This window comes from Passer montanus, unplaced genomic scaffold (assembly GCF_014805655.1).
Source record: "Passer montanus isolate IOZ18808 unplaced genomic scaffold, ASM1480565v1 scaffold78, whole genome shotgun sequence".
NCBI lineage: Eukaryota > Metazoa > Chordata > Aves > Passeriformes > Passeridae > Passer > Passer montanus.
This window is the reverse complement of record NW_024373034.1, coordinates 1,185,969-1,199,152: the sequence shown is the minus strand read 5'-3', so window position 1 is coordinate 1,199,152 and position 13,184 is coordinate 1,185,969. Positions and strand designations below refer to the sequence as shown.

Genomic DNA, 13,184 nt, shown 5'->3' with positions numbered 1-13,184 from the left:
AACAGTGATAAATATTCCTGCACTTTTTAATCCTATTGTGAAATTATCTGGTGGCAGATTTAGCAGATCTGTGGGCTTGTATTTTCTGCCCCATTTACACCTGCACAGTGTATGTGTTTTTCACACATGTGATAAGCCCAGTCACTGTCCAGCCTCTGCTCCACAGTGTGTGTCCATCCAGATTTTACAGCCACCTTGCAGTTTAACCCAGTCTAGGATTTTCTACTGCAATTATGAGAACTCAATGCTATTATCATGCCACATATGTAATAAATGTCACAACCAACTGATTTCCCCCCTCCATCAGCTATCTGCTGGAATAAAAACAACCCAGAGAAGTCCAGCATGAGTTACTCAAGAAAAACTTGGGGTTGTTCCAGCTTGTCCCTTGTTATCCCCTAGGTACTTTCACGCTGATTAACAGCTTGGTCAAATATCTTTCTGAAGATCAAATTTAGGTTGACTGAGCATTAACTGCCCATGTTCTCTCCTGTCCCTTTTTTAAAGATAGGCAGCATGTTTGTTTTTCCCTGCAACAGCCACTGGTAGGGCTGTTCAAACAGCAGCCATAAAAAGCTGGTGACACTGCTAACACCGAACAGTTGCTGTTAGAGGAGAGCTTTGATTCTTATCCCAATATTCAGCTGGAGACAGAATTGTAGAATGCACTGATAGTCCCTCAGGGAAGCCCAAACCTTCAAAAAAAAAAAAAGAAAAAGGACAAGATAAATGTATATAGATCCCAAGCAAGATCCAAGGCAAACTTCAAACAGCCTGTGTGTTTAGGGAACCATTAAAAATACAGAACAAGGAGGCCAGTCCATACCTTGCCGCAAGGCAGGACAGAATGCATGGGTCATTCCTGACAGATGCTTGTCCATCCTGTTCTGCAAGACCTAGCAAAGAAGAGCCCAGGGCACCCCTCACCAACACATTTCTGTTTCACAAGTATCACTGCTAGAAAGGTCTTTTTTCTCTGTCGCCACTCTAATGCTTCCTCACTGTTAACATTTCTCCTTATTCACTGTGCCACACTCAAGGTCTTCAGGAACCATCCTGGAGTTTTGGTCAGATTTGAAATGCTCCACAGGCTGGATTTTTGTCAAAGAGACCACAGAAATAGTTTTTAACTCCTCATGACCCAACCTGCAGTCAAGATCCATCTAGTTATCCAGATCAGGAACACACATGCCCAAGAGCCAGCAGCCTTCACCATGAGAGCTATTGCTGGACACTCAGAGCCAAGCTTGCATCCTGTGCCTCCTCCTCCTCAACACCACCAGCCCTTACTGTGTGTGATCCCTCTTGGGAAAAGAAAAACCTCCTGAAACATTTAAAAAGAAATCTATGTTATATCAAAATGCCAGCAGCATACCTACATCATAAAGACACCGATTTCAAACATCAGACAGCAACAGCAATGAAGCAAGTCTGAAACTTCATGAAAAATTGTCTCTGGTGCCAGTCCAGCAAGTCCAACCAGACCTGAATGCAACCCACACAGCATAAACTATCACAAGTACAGGAGTGGTACAAGGCCTTCTGAAGGAAGATATAAAGGGGGTGGATATCTGGGGAGAAAAAAAAATTTAATCCATTCTGAATCATACCTAGGGCTCTTCACTCATTAAAATAAACCTCTTGGATGTGCAGTACATTCAGTAACTGACTTGTAGCACTGCTAATTTGCCTATGTTAGCCTACATCTCTAGGTATCAGCTCATGCTCTTTCCTCTGACTGCCAGAGTGCACTCATTAAGGCAAACATTGCTGCTGAAGTACTAATTGTTTTGAAAAGTGCCCTTTAAATAACAGGCCTTTTACTACTAGGCAGGATGTGTTTTAAGAGCTTAAGCCTTTGCTGCCAAAAGACTGGATGATCATTTTTGTTTGTCAGAGAAAAATACCAGAAATTAATTAAAAAACTAATATGGCATCAGTACAGACTGAACAGCAACCACCTCCTTCCTGATCTTGGGATCTTCATTCCCACATGGAACAGCAAAAGAGGAGAGAAACTCCAAAGTAGAGAGGTCGGGAAGATCATTGAATTGTCAATATATCAGTTGAAAGGTCAACTGAAGAGTTCAGGTAGAATCACTGGGATTTCCTGGTGCTTCCAATGGCACAGATCCAGTGCTGCTGTTTTAGCTATCAGTTGCCTAGAACCAGCCCTATGTAATTTCTAATACTCCTAAGTAATACTGAAAAAAAATACCAAACCAGAAAAAAAAAGAAGAGAGAAAGAAGAAAAAGGAAAGAAAAGAAAAGAAAAGAAAAGAAAAGAAAAGAAAAGAAAAGAAAAGAAAAGAAAAGAAAAGAAAAGAAAAGAAAAGAAAAGAACCCCACACAAACAAAAAACAAAGACATATTTGTTGTCCACAAGCAAACAAACAGTAGATCAGGAACTTTTTTAGAAGACATGTCAAAGTGATGGTGGGTGGATAACTTTAAATGTTGTAAGAGCCATTCACTCCCCAAATGTTGGTTTCCAGACTACCACATCCCAAAATACAGGGGTTTTTTTACTCTTTAGCAGTCTGGGGCAATCCAGTTTTTTTGAAAGCCTAGTATATGTGGTGATCCTCAATAATGCTGAAAGAGCATCCTTCTACTGTTTCTAGTTCTCAGCAGAAAATACAAGATGTTTTATTCTGTAAGGAACTCTTCTAAAATTCATGGTTTTCTCTGGAAGCCCAAGAAGTCCCCAAAGGCCAGAAAAAATGTAAGCAAGCATTGAGACTTCAAGTCACCTCTACAAGTATGAGATGTTTTTCTGATGCAAGATTGTAATGGAGAGTTCAATCATCTTTATTTCATGAACTGTTTTTAAATATTCTTGATGCAGTATCTTACATGACACAGCCTGCATGCAGAGCCTTATGGTCAGGGCTCCACATTCTTCCTGGTGCTAGAATTCATTTTATTGCAGTACAGTATTTTATATGTATCCAGAGCAAAGTTAAATTAAGCACCAAACTGCAGATTTTTTAGAAATTATTACTGCTGCAAACACTTTTGCACTGAGTGAAGTCAGCCTTGTTCCACCATAACAGTTCAAACCACTAACAACTAATAACAGCTGTTCATTAGTTCAAGTAATGGACATATATACCTTTGAAACACGAATATTGGACACCTTTTCCTACTGTGTCTGGTCCTGAGAAGTTCCATATGGGTGTGAAATGCAGCAGAGTGACAAATCAACACTCAAGTAGTTTAGGTTTGTTACAACATTTAATTTCTGACACAGTTCCCATAGCCTGTGTTGGTTTAAACATAGGAGGAGGACATCCTTTCCAGTGGACATCAAAAGAAAAGAGGCTGGAAGAAAGAAAATATTCTATCTCCCCCCAAAACACCCCTGTAATGAGTTAATGGTAGCACACATCTGAAATTGCTGACACTGCCAATTGCCTTGGGAGTGGATCTCCTTATTTCTATCTTCCCTTCCACATGTCACGAATATCCCTAAATTGGGAGTCTATGAGCATTTCCTTAGAGCTAATCTCCTGCACTACACAATTAGAGAGAGCTGCAGCAGGTTTCATTCATCAATCTGTGCCCTCAAGCTCCCTGTGAAATTTTTCTTCTCGAGAAGGAAGGTCCTCTTCTCTGATGGGAAAGGAAGGTGACAATCAGCTTCCCATCAGAGACATTTTAACCCCACTACTTGCCTGCTTTTCTCTGAAGCTCTTTTTTTTTTCTTCTGGTGCAGGGAATTGAAAGGACAAAGCAGTCTGCTCCCTCCTAATCATCCTAATAAGTAACAAATACAGGAGCCCTTAATAGAGAGATTCCTTTCACTGGCATGCCCTAATCACCTCCATAATGAAAGCAGTTAAAGAGGATATTGAACCCTTTAACCAACTGATAACTGCCTAAGCCTCTTGTGGCAATTGGCCAGGTATTAATAAAAAAAAAAAAAAAGTCATTGAAGTCCTTAAAAAGAAAAAACTGCTAAGAAACTTCAGGGATTTTTCCCCTAAAACGGAAAAAATATAACTGCACATTACACTTGATAAAAAAGAAAAGCATCTCAGTGGATCAGAAAGTGATAGATCAGAAGAAGTTGTTAGCTCTCTGGGAGTCATGAAAGTAAGGAAAACACACAAACAACAAGAAAAGAACCACATACCACCACCAAAAAAAAATAGAATAAAAACATCAACATTCTTCCTCAAGATTTCTCTTTGCTCAAATTTGAGGTATGCAGTAGGCATGTAAGTTTAGCCTTTCACTTTCAATTAAAAAGACACAAATTAGTATAAATGTCAAAGTCAACTTCATTATTAAAAATAAAAAAATATGAAAATTACTTTTAAAGATATTTTCCATTGGTTGGTTTGCTATAGAATATAGCTCCTTGCATTGAAGAATTCTTGTCAAATAATGGCCTAATCCAAAACAACTGTGATTCAAAATATTTTCTCTGTTACTTATAATAAACCTTGGATCAGGCCTTTTTTTCTAGGTTTGGGGTTTTAGGTTTTTTTTCATTTGTTGTTTTGCCAAATATTGTTTTATAGAGGAGGTGTCCATAGACACTCTCACTTTAATCAAAGGAAGTGCTCTAGCTGAAACCAGCAATATCAATTTTAGTTATAGCTAATCAAGTCACAGATGCCTGGGGGGTATAGGTAGCCTGGTCCTACAGTCAGTGGATTCTACAGACTATAATCCTGAGAAAATAACAAATTATAACTGATTTGCATTGCAACAATGTCCATGGGGGAAATTTCTGAAGGAGTCCACGGCTTCATCCAAAACTATCCAAAAAGAGAACAGGCCTGCTACACACAGCAAACATCTGTTGCAAGTCCACAGTAACCTCTTAGCTCCACTTACAGGCATCAAGGACTCATTAGTTCTGCATCACCAGTAAGTGTCCTTGCTCGTATCTGTTAGAGGGGAAGGGGATCTTTCATGTGGCCTCTAACTATATCCAGACAAGGACCTTCAGTAAAATCCATAGCAAGTGGATACCTGATAGCCTAAAGAGCCTCTGACAGAAGACACATAGTAATAACAGAGATAATTAGCCAGAACAGCATATGAACCTTCATGAAATAAAGCTCCAGGTTCTGCTATTACTGCATGTCAGAAGACCTAAGCTGCAGGAGTTTGCCAGTATCACCTTGAACTCCTTATGGATCTCTGACTGTGGTTCATCTCCACTGCTCAATCTGGCTGTAAACTCATGCCACGTCGTCCAAAAGAGAAAGAAGTGAGCAGTTTAACAATCAGAAATAGCTCCCAACCTGAATCTTCAGAAAGTCATTTTCTCTTCTTGTTTCTAAACTGAGGGTAATTTTTACACAGGAGTGTTGTGAAGGTGAATCACCTAATGTCAGTACAGCATTCTGAATATAAAGTTCTGTGCAGCTCCAGCTCAAAGCCATGAGAAAGGATTTCAGCATTTATGGGGGAATGTGCTCCGACACTGAAGGAACTGAGCACCTCAGCTCACATGGCATTCGAGGAAACAAAACAGCATTCTCGGCTGTCCTTCGTGCCAGACCAGCAGCATCTGTCCCAAAACTCATGGTGTCCAACAGGGAAGCTCTCCATTAATCAGTTTTCCTTTGGTCAAGCCTCATAGTTGTGAAGCTGTCCCAAGAAAAAGCAAAAGGTTTTTTATTATTTTTATTTGAAGTAGGCATAAGCCCACCAACAACAGCTAAATTTATTTCCTTATTCTTACTCAAAAACACCTTTTGCTCCCAGTTCTGCCCTGTGAACCTCTGCTTGCCATCCTTGTACCAGTAGGATCATCTTCTCCTCCAGCTAATTTCTTTCCCAAAACACTTACCAACATCTCTAACCTTGACTGTGGGTAAACACAGACATTTCTATTCTGACACTTGCAAGGGTCCATAAATGGATCTACTGGCTAGAAAAATATCAATAAGCAAAGACCATAAAGTGGAGAAAATAGAATTTCTAATATTTTTGTGGTTTTTTCTCTCAAGAAAAACAAGTTAACCCAAGAACTACTAGGTCTCAAGAAGTAAAGAAAGGAAGGAAGATTCAGAAAATTGTAGAACATAATGGCTGATAAAAACTTCAAGAGGTCAGCCAGTCCATTTTCCTTCCCAAAGGCAAAAGCAGCTGCAGCTTATTCATTCCTTAGAAATTTTTGTCTTATCTCTTTTTAAAGCAGTCTCCTTAGGCAATCTTTACCTGCACACAACCATCCTGACATCAGGGAAGAGTTTTCTTCATGGTTAATCTAAATCTCATTTGCTTCAGGTAAAGAAAGAAGTTATCAGTAGTTAGGAAGAAGTGAAAGAGCAGCAAATCCTAAAAAACTACAAGAGACTAATTGTGTTATTACATTAAGGAAATCTTCAGACACCTCCACTGAGCTCAGTGGCCAGAGGTTTCCCAATATTTCCCCAAAACTGTTTTCCTACTCTTATTATTTTGCTTGCACTGCCGATAAGCTATACTGTGGGAAGATGCAGCTCAACATCACTCTGAGCTGTAATTTTTACTTGTTTATCAGTGACTTTTGAAAAGCTTTTGCTGAAGTGCCTCTGGCAGTAGTCTGAGGTATCATTGCAAAACCAGTTTTCAAGAACTCAAGAACTTTACTCACAAATGTGACCAAAGTAGCCTCAAAGTCTCCTTTGTTGACAGAACACTATTATGGCGGTTTTGGGGGTTTTTTTTCCTAATTTTCATCAGAAAAAGAATAAAGTGTGAAACAACTTTCCAGACTATTCTAGTTTTGCAGGGGAGAAAAATCCCACATGTAGTCCATCTTCACGGGGCTCACTGTAGCAGACCTCCTTCTTGCTTTGGAGATACCACCAGCAGATATTCAGGTCCTCATCATCCAGTATTCCCCACTACAACTTCAGATGGCATGAATGAAGAGATTTGTTACTTCAGTGCATCTACAAGCATTTGTCTCACCAGAAAATCTTGTTCTCTGTTTTCACCTGAATTTATTAATAATTGATTAGTTTAATCTACTCTATGCTTGTTTGGTTCTTTAACAAGATATGACCTTCATGGTCCTGGCAAGTCATGAATGCCGCAGTTAATTGACCAAAACATTTGTGTCTTTACTCTTAATCTTTTCCCTTACATATCTTGTTTTGTTCCTTTCTTTTTTTTCTTTCCATTGCAGGTTGTCCATCTGCCATGATTCCTTACTCAAACCTTTTCAGTGGACTGGCTCTAAATATTACCATCCATCAAAACCCAAGAGCAGACTCAAAACACCAGAGGTTAGTCTTAAAAAAGGAGCAATAGATGAAATAAATCACTTGTGAGAATACATCAATCTTTTTCCAACCCAAATTAGAGACACCACTGCACTACTGAGTTGGTGTTTTTGCACCCATTTTATGGAAGGGTAAAACGATGCAGAGAAACACAGAGACTCAACCGCTATCCCAAAATGGATTTAAGCATGTGTTTTCTTAGTTCATTAATGCAGGTTCAAACTCCCTGTCAGGACACCATCTGCCAGAAGTATGAAATGTCCTCATCTGGATGCAGACAGCTCCTGACTGTTTGGCTACTCAGCAGCCAACCAGCTGTCAATAGGTGGATGTTCCATTCACCATTACAGGTATTGCACGACATTCTTTTTAAAAGTATTTTATCTGAATAGTTCACTCACTGCTTATAGTAGGTTGAAAACTGAAAAGAGAGGCCTAAAAGCTAGAAAAGGAGACCCATAATTCACAGCAGCCTTAATTTTTCTCCCCTTACAGTCACTTCTAAGGAAAAAATAAATGAAAAACAATTTTCAATCTGTTTGTTGTTTCAGTTCAATTTAGTGTGACACAAGCAGATTTCAGTTCTTTACATTCTGCACAAGCCTCCAGAAATATTCAGTGTTTATTAGAGTTTGGTGGTGTTAAATCAAGAATGGCTATCACCCTTTAAGGCCTAAATGATAAAGTGATATCCATACCAATAACACATTTTGACAGTGTTGACACCTGCTTACAGAGAAGCAGTTTAATGACCTATAGAAAAGGGCATTAAAACTTGCTATGAATCCTAGAAATAACCCTTTGTTTTTGGAAGGTGGTTTTTTCATTCATAGTATCAAGCCTTTGGATGAACTCTGTGTCATATTCTACAGCGTATCTCATAAAAGACAAATAGCTGGATGAAGAACTTCATTAAACCACTCTTTTCCATCATTTTGACTGTGCAAGTGGAAATGGATAGGAATTCATACTAGCTCACTCTGAAACAAGAACAGTCCTGAAATGAATGCAGCACCTGGTGAGAGCCAAAAAAAGCTTATTAACTCTTTTTGATCCCTTAAAAACTTTTACACAATTCAAACACAGACAAAACTTTGTAGAAGCTGGGGAAGACGACAGGGAGGGAGAGAGGATTTTCTGCTAATTGATTTTAAGAGCAGACTCATTGAGTGTTGTAGCACCTGCTGGTGTCAACATTTCCATTGTTGTGTTGGTCTAAAAGAAAATGAAAAAGAAAAAAGGAAAGAAAGAAAGAGCAAGAACATTGCATCTGAGGAATAGAAACACATGTTTTGCCCTGGTTTAAAAATAAAACAAAGAAGCCTGTTTTCATATACTTGATTAGCCCTCACTTTTTTACTCAATACTCAGCTTAACAAGAGAGCAGTAACCCCCAACCATCTGCCAATAAAAGCCAAATACCATAGATTAGAGGAAATGAGAGACTTGACCAAATCTCAGTGCTTTGCCTCACACAGAAGATTTTCAGGTTTTCACAGTCCCTTACAAACAGGTCTTTAAGGATGCGTTTCCACGGGAAGCAACAAGCTGCAGAGCTCGCCCGAGGAGGGGAGTCCAGAGCTGCGGCGACGGACGGGAGCCGAACCCGAGCAGCACAGCCCGAGGGCTCTGCTGGAGCTGTCCCTTCAGAACCACGGACAGGGACACTGCCGGAGCTGTCCCTTCAGAACCACGGACAGGGACACTGCCGGAGTTATCCCTTCATTACTACGGACAGGGACACTGCCGGAGCTGTCCCTGCAGAACCACGGACTGGGGACATTGCCAGACTTAGACTTTGAGTACCATGGACAATGCTATGGGTGTCCTCTCAGCACCACACTGGGGACACTGCCAGAGGTGTCCCTACAGCACGGCAGACTGGGGGCATTGCTGGAGTTGTCCCTTCAGCACCAGAGCTGCCAGAGCTGTCCCTTCAGCCCCATGTCTCAGGGGCAATGGGGCACCCATTCCATGGTCTGGGGACACTGTTGGACTTGTCCCCTGGCACTGGAAGAGAAGCACTGGCCTCTTCCTGGCTACTGATGGGCCATGGCCAACCATAAACGCCTTTGATTAAATTAAAGCCACAGTAGTTGAAATCAGCACAGCGAAGAGGTAATCGCTCCAGACATGTTGCTAGCATGGCAATATCACAGAGTACAATTAAGTTAGACATAAATTAGTCTGCAACCATATGCATATTGCTTGACTTTGTGGTCCACCGATTCCTATCACTGTTTTGTCTGAAGAGATGTTTTGTGGAGATAGAGATACCCTTCCAGATTAGGCAAGGTCTTTGTTCATTCTCTTTTAAAGGTCAGCCTGCAATGATATTTAAGACACACTTTTGCACGAGTATGCACTGAGTGCAGCAAGTTCACCAATGCACACCCACTGTATGTGCTTCTGGAAGTCTGTCCAGGTTTGAGAGGGAGAAAGATGTATATGAGACCATACACACAGATTTGAAAATAAATAACCAGCACAAAATATTAATATAAACATTTTAGATCACTTTCCTGTACAAGAAACATAGATAAGAACTCTTATTTTTCTAAGAAGTTAAATGAAGTAGTTTTTTGGGGTTTTTTCCACCCGCGAGACAAATTAGCTTAGGATAAATAAGAAATTAAAGAGAAATCTTCCATGCTTACTTTTACAGACTAGCTGTAGATCAGATAACATCATGAAGCCACTTTAGTACTGAAGAGATGGTACAAAAAATAGAATTGCATTTGGCAAGATGCAGAGAGCAACTATTAATAAACTTTTGAAAGACGGATCAGATATCCTCCAAGAGCACAGCTTCCCAAGTGAACAATTGTTACAGAATGTAACTTTCTGCACCATTCTTTATCATCAGTCTTCCTCCCAGTGGTTCCCTGTTGCTATACACATTTTTAAATTTAAACAATTCATACCTCCCAAAGCACCTCTGCCTACAGAAATGCATTCTATCCTCTGCATGATGAGGTACTCCAAGCTTCCTAAACAAATCCCAACCCTCTGAAGGAGGAAATGCTACAACTTCTCGTGCAGGTTGTACTTGTTTATGGGTAAAATACCATCAAAACAGCAAACTACTGTACAAACAGCCCTTTCTACCTGTCACCAACAGAGCTTAAGAATGCAGTAAGTATTGCAGCTCCTAGGCAGGAGTACAGGGCACCGTGAGTACACAGGCGTGTGTGTGTGTGTGGAAGGCTTGTTGTAACACAGAGGAGCACGACAGAGCAGTATTCACCTAGCACACACAAGTAGCAAGAGACAGGCTGAGGAAGAGAGACTCAGCGGTCAAAGGAGGAAAGAGAGTTCTGACATTGTAACCAACAGCGGGAAATACAAATCATCAGCCAAAGTTGCATTCTACTTTATATTCTATAACCTGATCATATATGCATTTGTATTGATATAGCTAATAACAGAAAGGTAGAGGAAATTAACCCTTGAACATCTTATCTTTGTAAGGGCAAATAGGCTTTATACTGTCAGATGGTCTTTCAAAGCAAATTTTTTACTGCCCCAGGTAGAAAAGAGTCAAATACAAACATAAGCAGATAGTTTTCAAAGGGCAGTGGACAGCACGTTCTGCTGAAAACTCAGTATCTTCCGGTGGCAGTGTGAAAATTTCTTGTAACAGTCCCGACATGGCAAAAAGACCAAGTCCTTCTGTATTAATAAGAGAGCTACTTTCATGTCCTGTCATGTATAATGCACTATCAAACAGCCACTGAGTTAGAGGGGTCTTTTCAGACCTTCACAGATATTAGAAGTTCTGGGAGAAAAACATTATCAACTACCTTAGTAAACCCACCTTAAGGAACACAAGACCAGCATGAGTAAACCTGCTCATCCAGCCAAAGCCAGAGTTGTAGCACAGTTCTGTGTGCACTCCGCAGCCTCTAATCACTGTGGTATTTATTTTTACAGCAGAGAAGCAAACTTTGTGGCAAATTCTCAGCTTTAGCTGCGGGAAGCAGGGAAGTACAAAATGACAGCCTGTGGCTGTGTCCACTGACTGTCCCTTGAGTGTCCTGGGAAGCAGCACATCTGGGAAGCTGGGCAGCATGGATGTGACAGCGGGCATCATTCTGCCTGTCAGACTATGTGCCCACAAAGGCAAAATGCAGACTGTGACCTGTTGTCACATCAGATGCTCCAGTTGCAATAAAAACTCCAGGAACACATTGTCAGTGCCCAGGGTTTGAGCACAGCTGTGGGAACCACCACCGCTGCCCTTGCAAACTCCAAAACAAAGTTTGCAAAGGCAGGTCTACCCATGCCTGGCTACATTAAGGGCTTTCCCAGCTGATCCAGTTCCCATGCCCCCATCATTTTCATTCTCCTCCAGCTGCTTTTTGCCTAAGTTCTCCCCATGTCTCTTAAGGTGGAAGGAGTGTGACAACAGGGCCTTCTTCCTGAGGGGAACACAAGGAATACCACTGCCCCTTCCCTTTTCCTCCCTCTCCCTCTCCATCCAAGCCACAGCACCATAGTAGCCACCTGGCCAGTGCCAATGCCCCTAGCCAGACCAGCCTCACTCTTCTCCAGACACACAAGAGCCAGAGGATCTATCTCCAGGAGAAGAGGTGCGGGACACCCTCAAGTCCAACAAGTGCCCAAGAAGAGCATTAAATTACGTAACACGGGAGGGAAGCAAAAAGACTCATCCATCACAGACACCCTTGCGTGCCACAGCCTCCCTGCCCCTCTCCCTTTTTTCCAGCCCGGGAAGTTTTTGCCCCAGCCGTGGCCTTGGCCCCACAGGGTCTCCCCAAGGGGAGTCACTCACCGATGGTCGTGATGACCGTGATGGCAAAGTAGAAGGAGCCGGCGAATTTCCACTGGACTCCGGCGCGGTGCGGCTCGGACTGCATGATCACCAACTCCAGCTGCCGGTAGTCCTCGCTGGTGATGTTGTACTTTCCTTTGAGCCGGATCTCCTCGGCTTTGAGTTTCTCCTCCTCCCGCATCTCGTTGTCGGACTCCAGGGCATCAAAGACGGCAGCCCCGACCAGCAGGTAGGTGAACGTGCAGATGATGAGGGACAGGGTCCGCACGTTCTGCCTCTTCATGGCCGCCAGCAAGGGGCGAGTGAGGGGACCATGTCCCCCCCTGGCCGCCCGGGGTTCCGACAGGCCGCAGCAGCTACAGCAGGGGAGCAGCTGCCGGGGGGGCCGGCGGCGCCCGCCGCCGCTGCCGCCGCTCCGGGGCAGCTTGTGCTGCGGCGGCGGTCGCTCCCCGCCCGCCTGCTCGGGCTCCTGGGAAGAAGAGAGGCACAGGAGGCTGCTGGAGCGCCGGGACCAGGTGCCCTGAAGCCGGGAAACTCTGCGCAGGACCTGCCCAAACCAAGCCGTCCCAGTGCGCAGGGCCATCCAGGGCACCCCCCGCTCCTCCCCAGCACCGAGGCCAGGGGCAGGGGGTCCCCGCCGAGGGGCCGACGGCCCCGGCACGGAGTCCTGCGGCGGGCGGGTCCCCCCGCGAAGTTGGCGCGGCGGCGCGGGGAAGGGTCGCCCGCAGCCCGGGCGGGGCGCGGCGGGGAGGCGGAGGCCGCCGCCGTCCCAAGTTTCTTCAGGCGGAGCGGCGGGGCCGGGGCGAGCCGGGCGGCGGCAGCGCGCCCATCCGCGGAGGAGGAGCGGGGCGAGGGGAGGAGGGCTCCCGGGCTCCGGCCGTCGGGGACCCGACCCGCCCCGGCCCCGGCTGCCTGCGGGAGCGCCGGCCGGGAGGGTCGGGACGGGCTGGGCGCTCTATTCCTTCCGCCGCGGTGCGCGGAGGGCGGCGGGGAGCCGGGCAGCTGCTGCCTCTGCTGCTGCTGCTGCCTCTGCCTCTGCTGCTGCTGCTGCAGGTGGCCGCGGCGTGGGCAGCGGAGCGGCGTCCGGCGCGGCGAGGGCGGCGGCGGCGGTGTCAGGCGGCGGGCGCGGGGCCGGGGGCAGCATCCCCGGGAGG

At 44.2% G+C, this 13,184-nt stretch overlaps 1 protein-coding gene across 1 annotated transcript in view; it reads right to left on the bottom strand.

Moving 5' to 3' along the window:
• The window catches only part of KCNK9 (potassium two pore domain channel subfamily K member 9), an 87,845-nt gene extending 75,232 nt beyond the window's left edge, over positions 1-12,613 (bottom strand). Inside the window, exon 1 of the mRNA XM_039731494.1 lies at positions 12,031-12,613. Coding sequence (XP_039587428.1) covers positions 12,031-12,613 — 583 coding nt within the window. The remainder of the gene's footprint in view (positions 1-12,030) is intronic.
• Between the last annotated feature and the right edge of the window lie 571 nt (positions 12,614-13,184).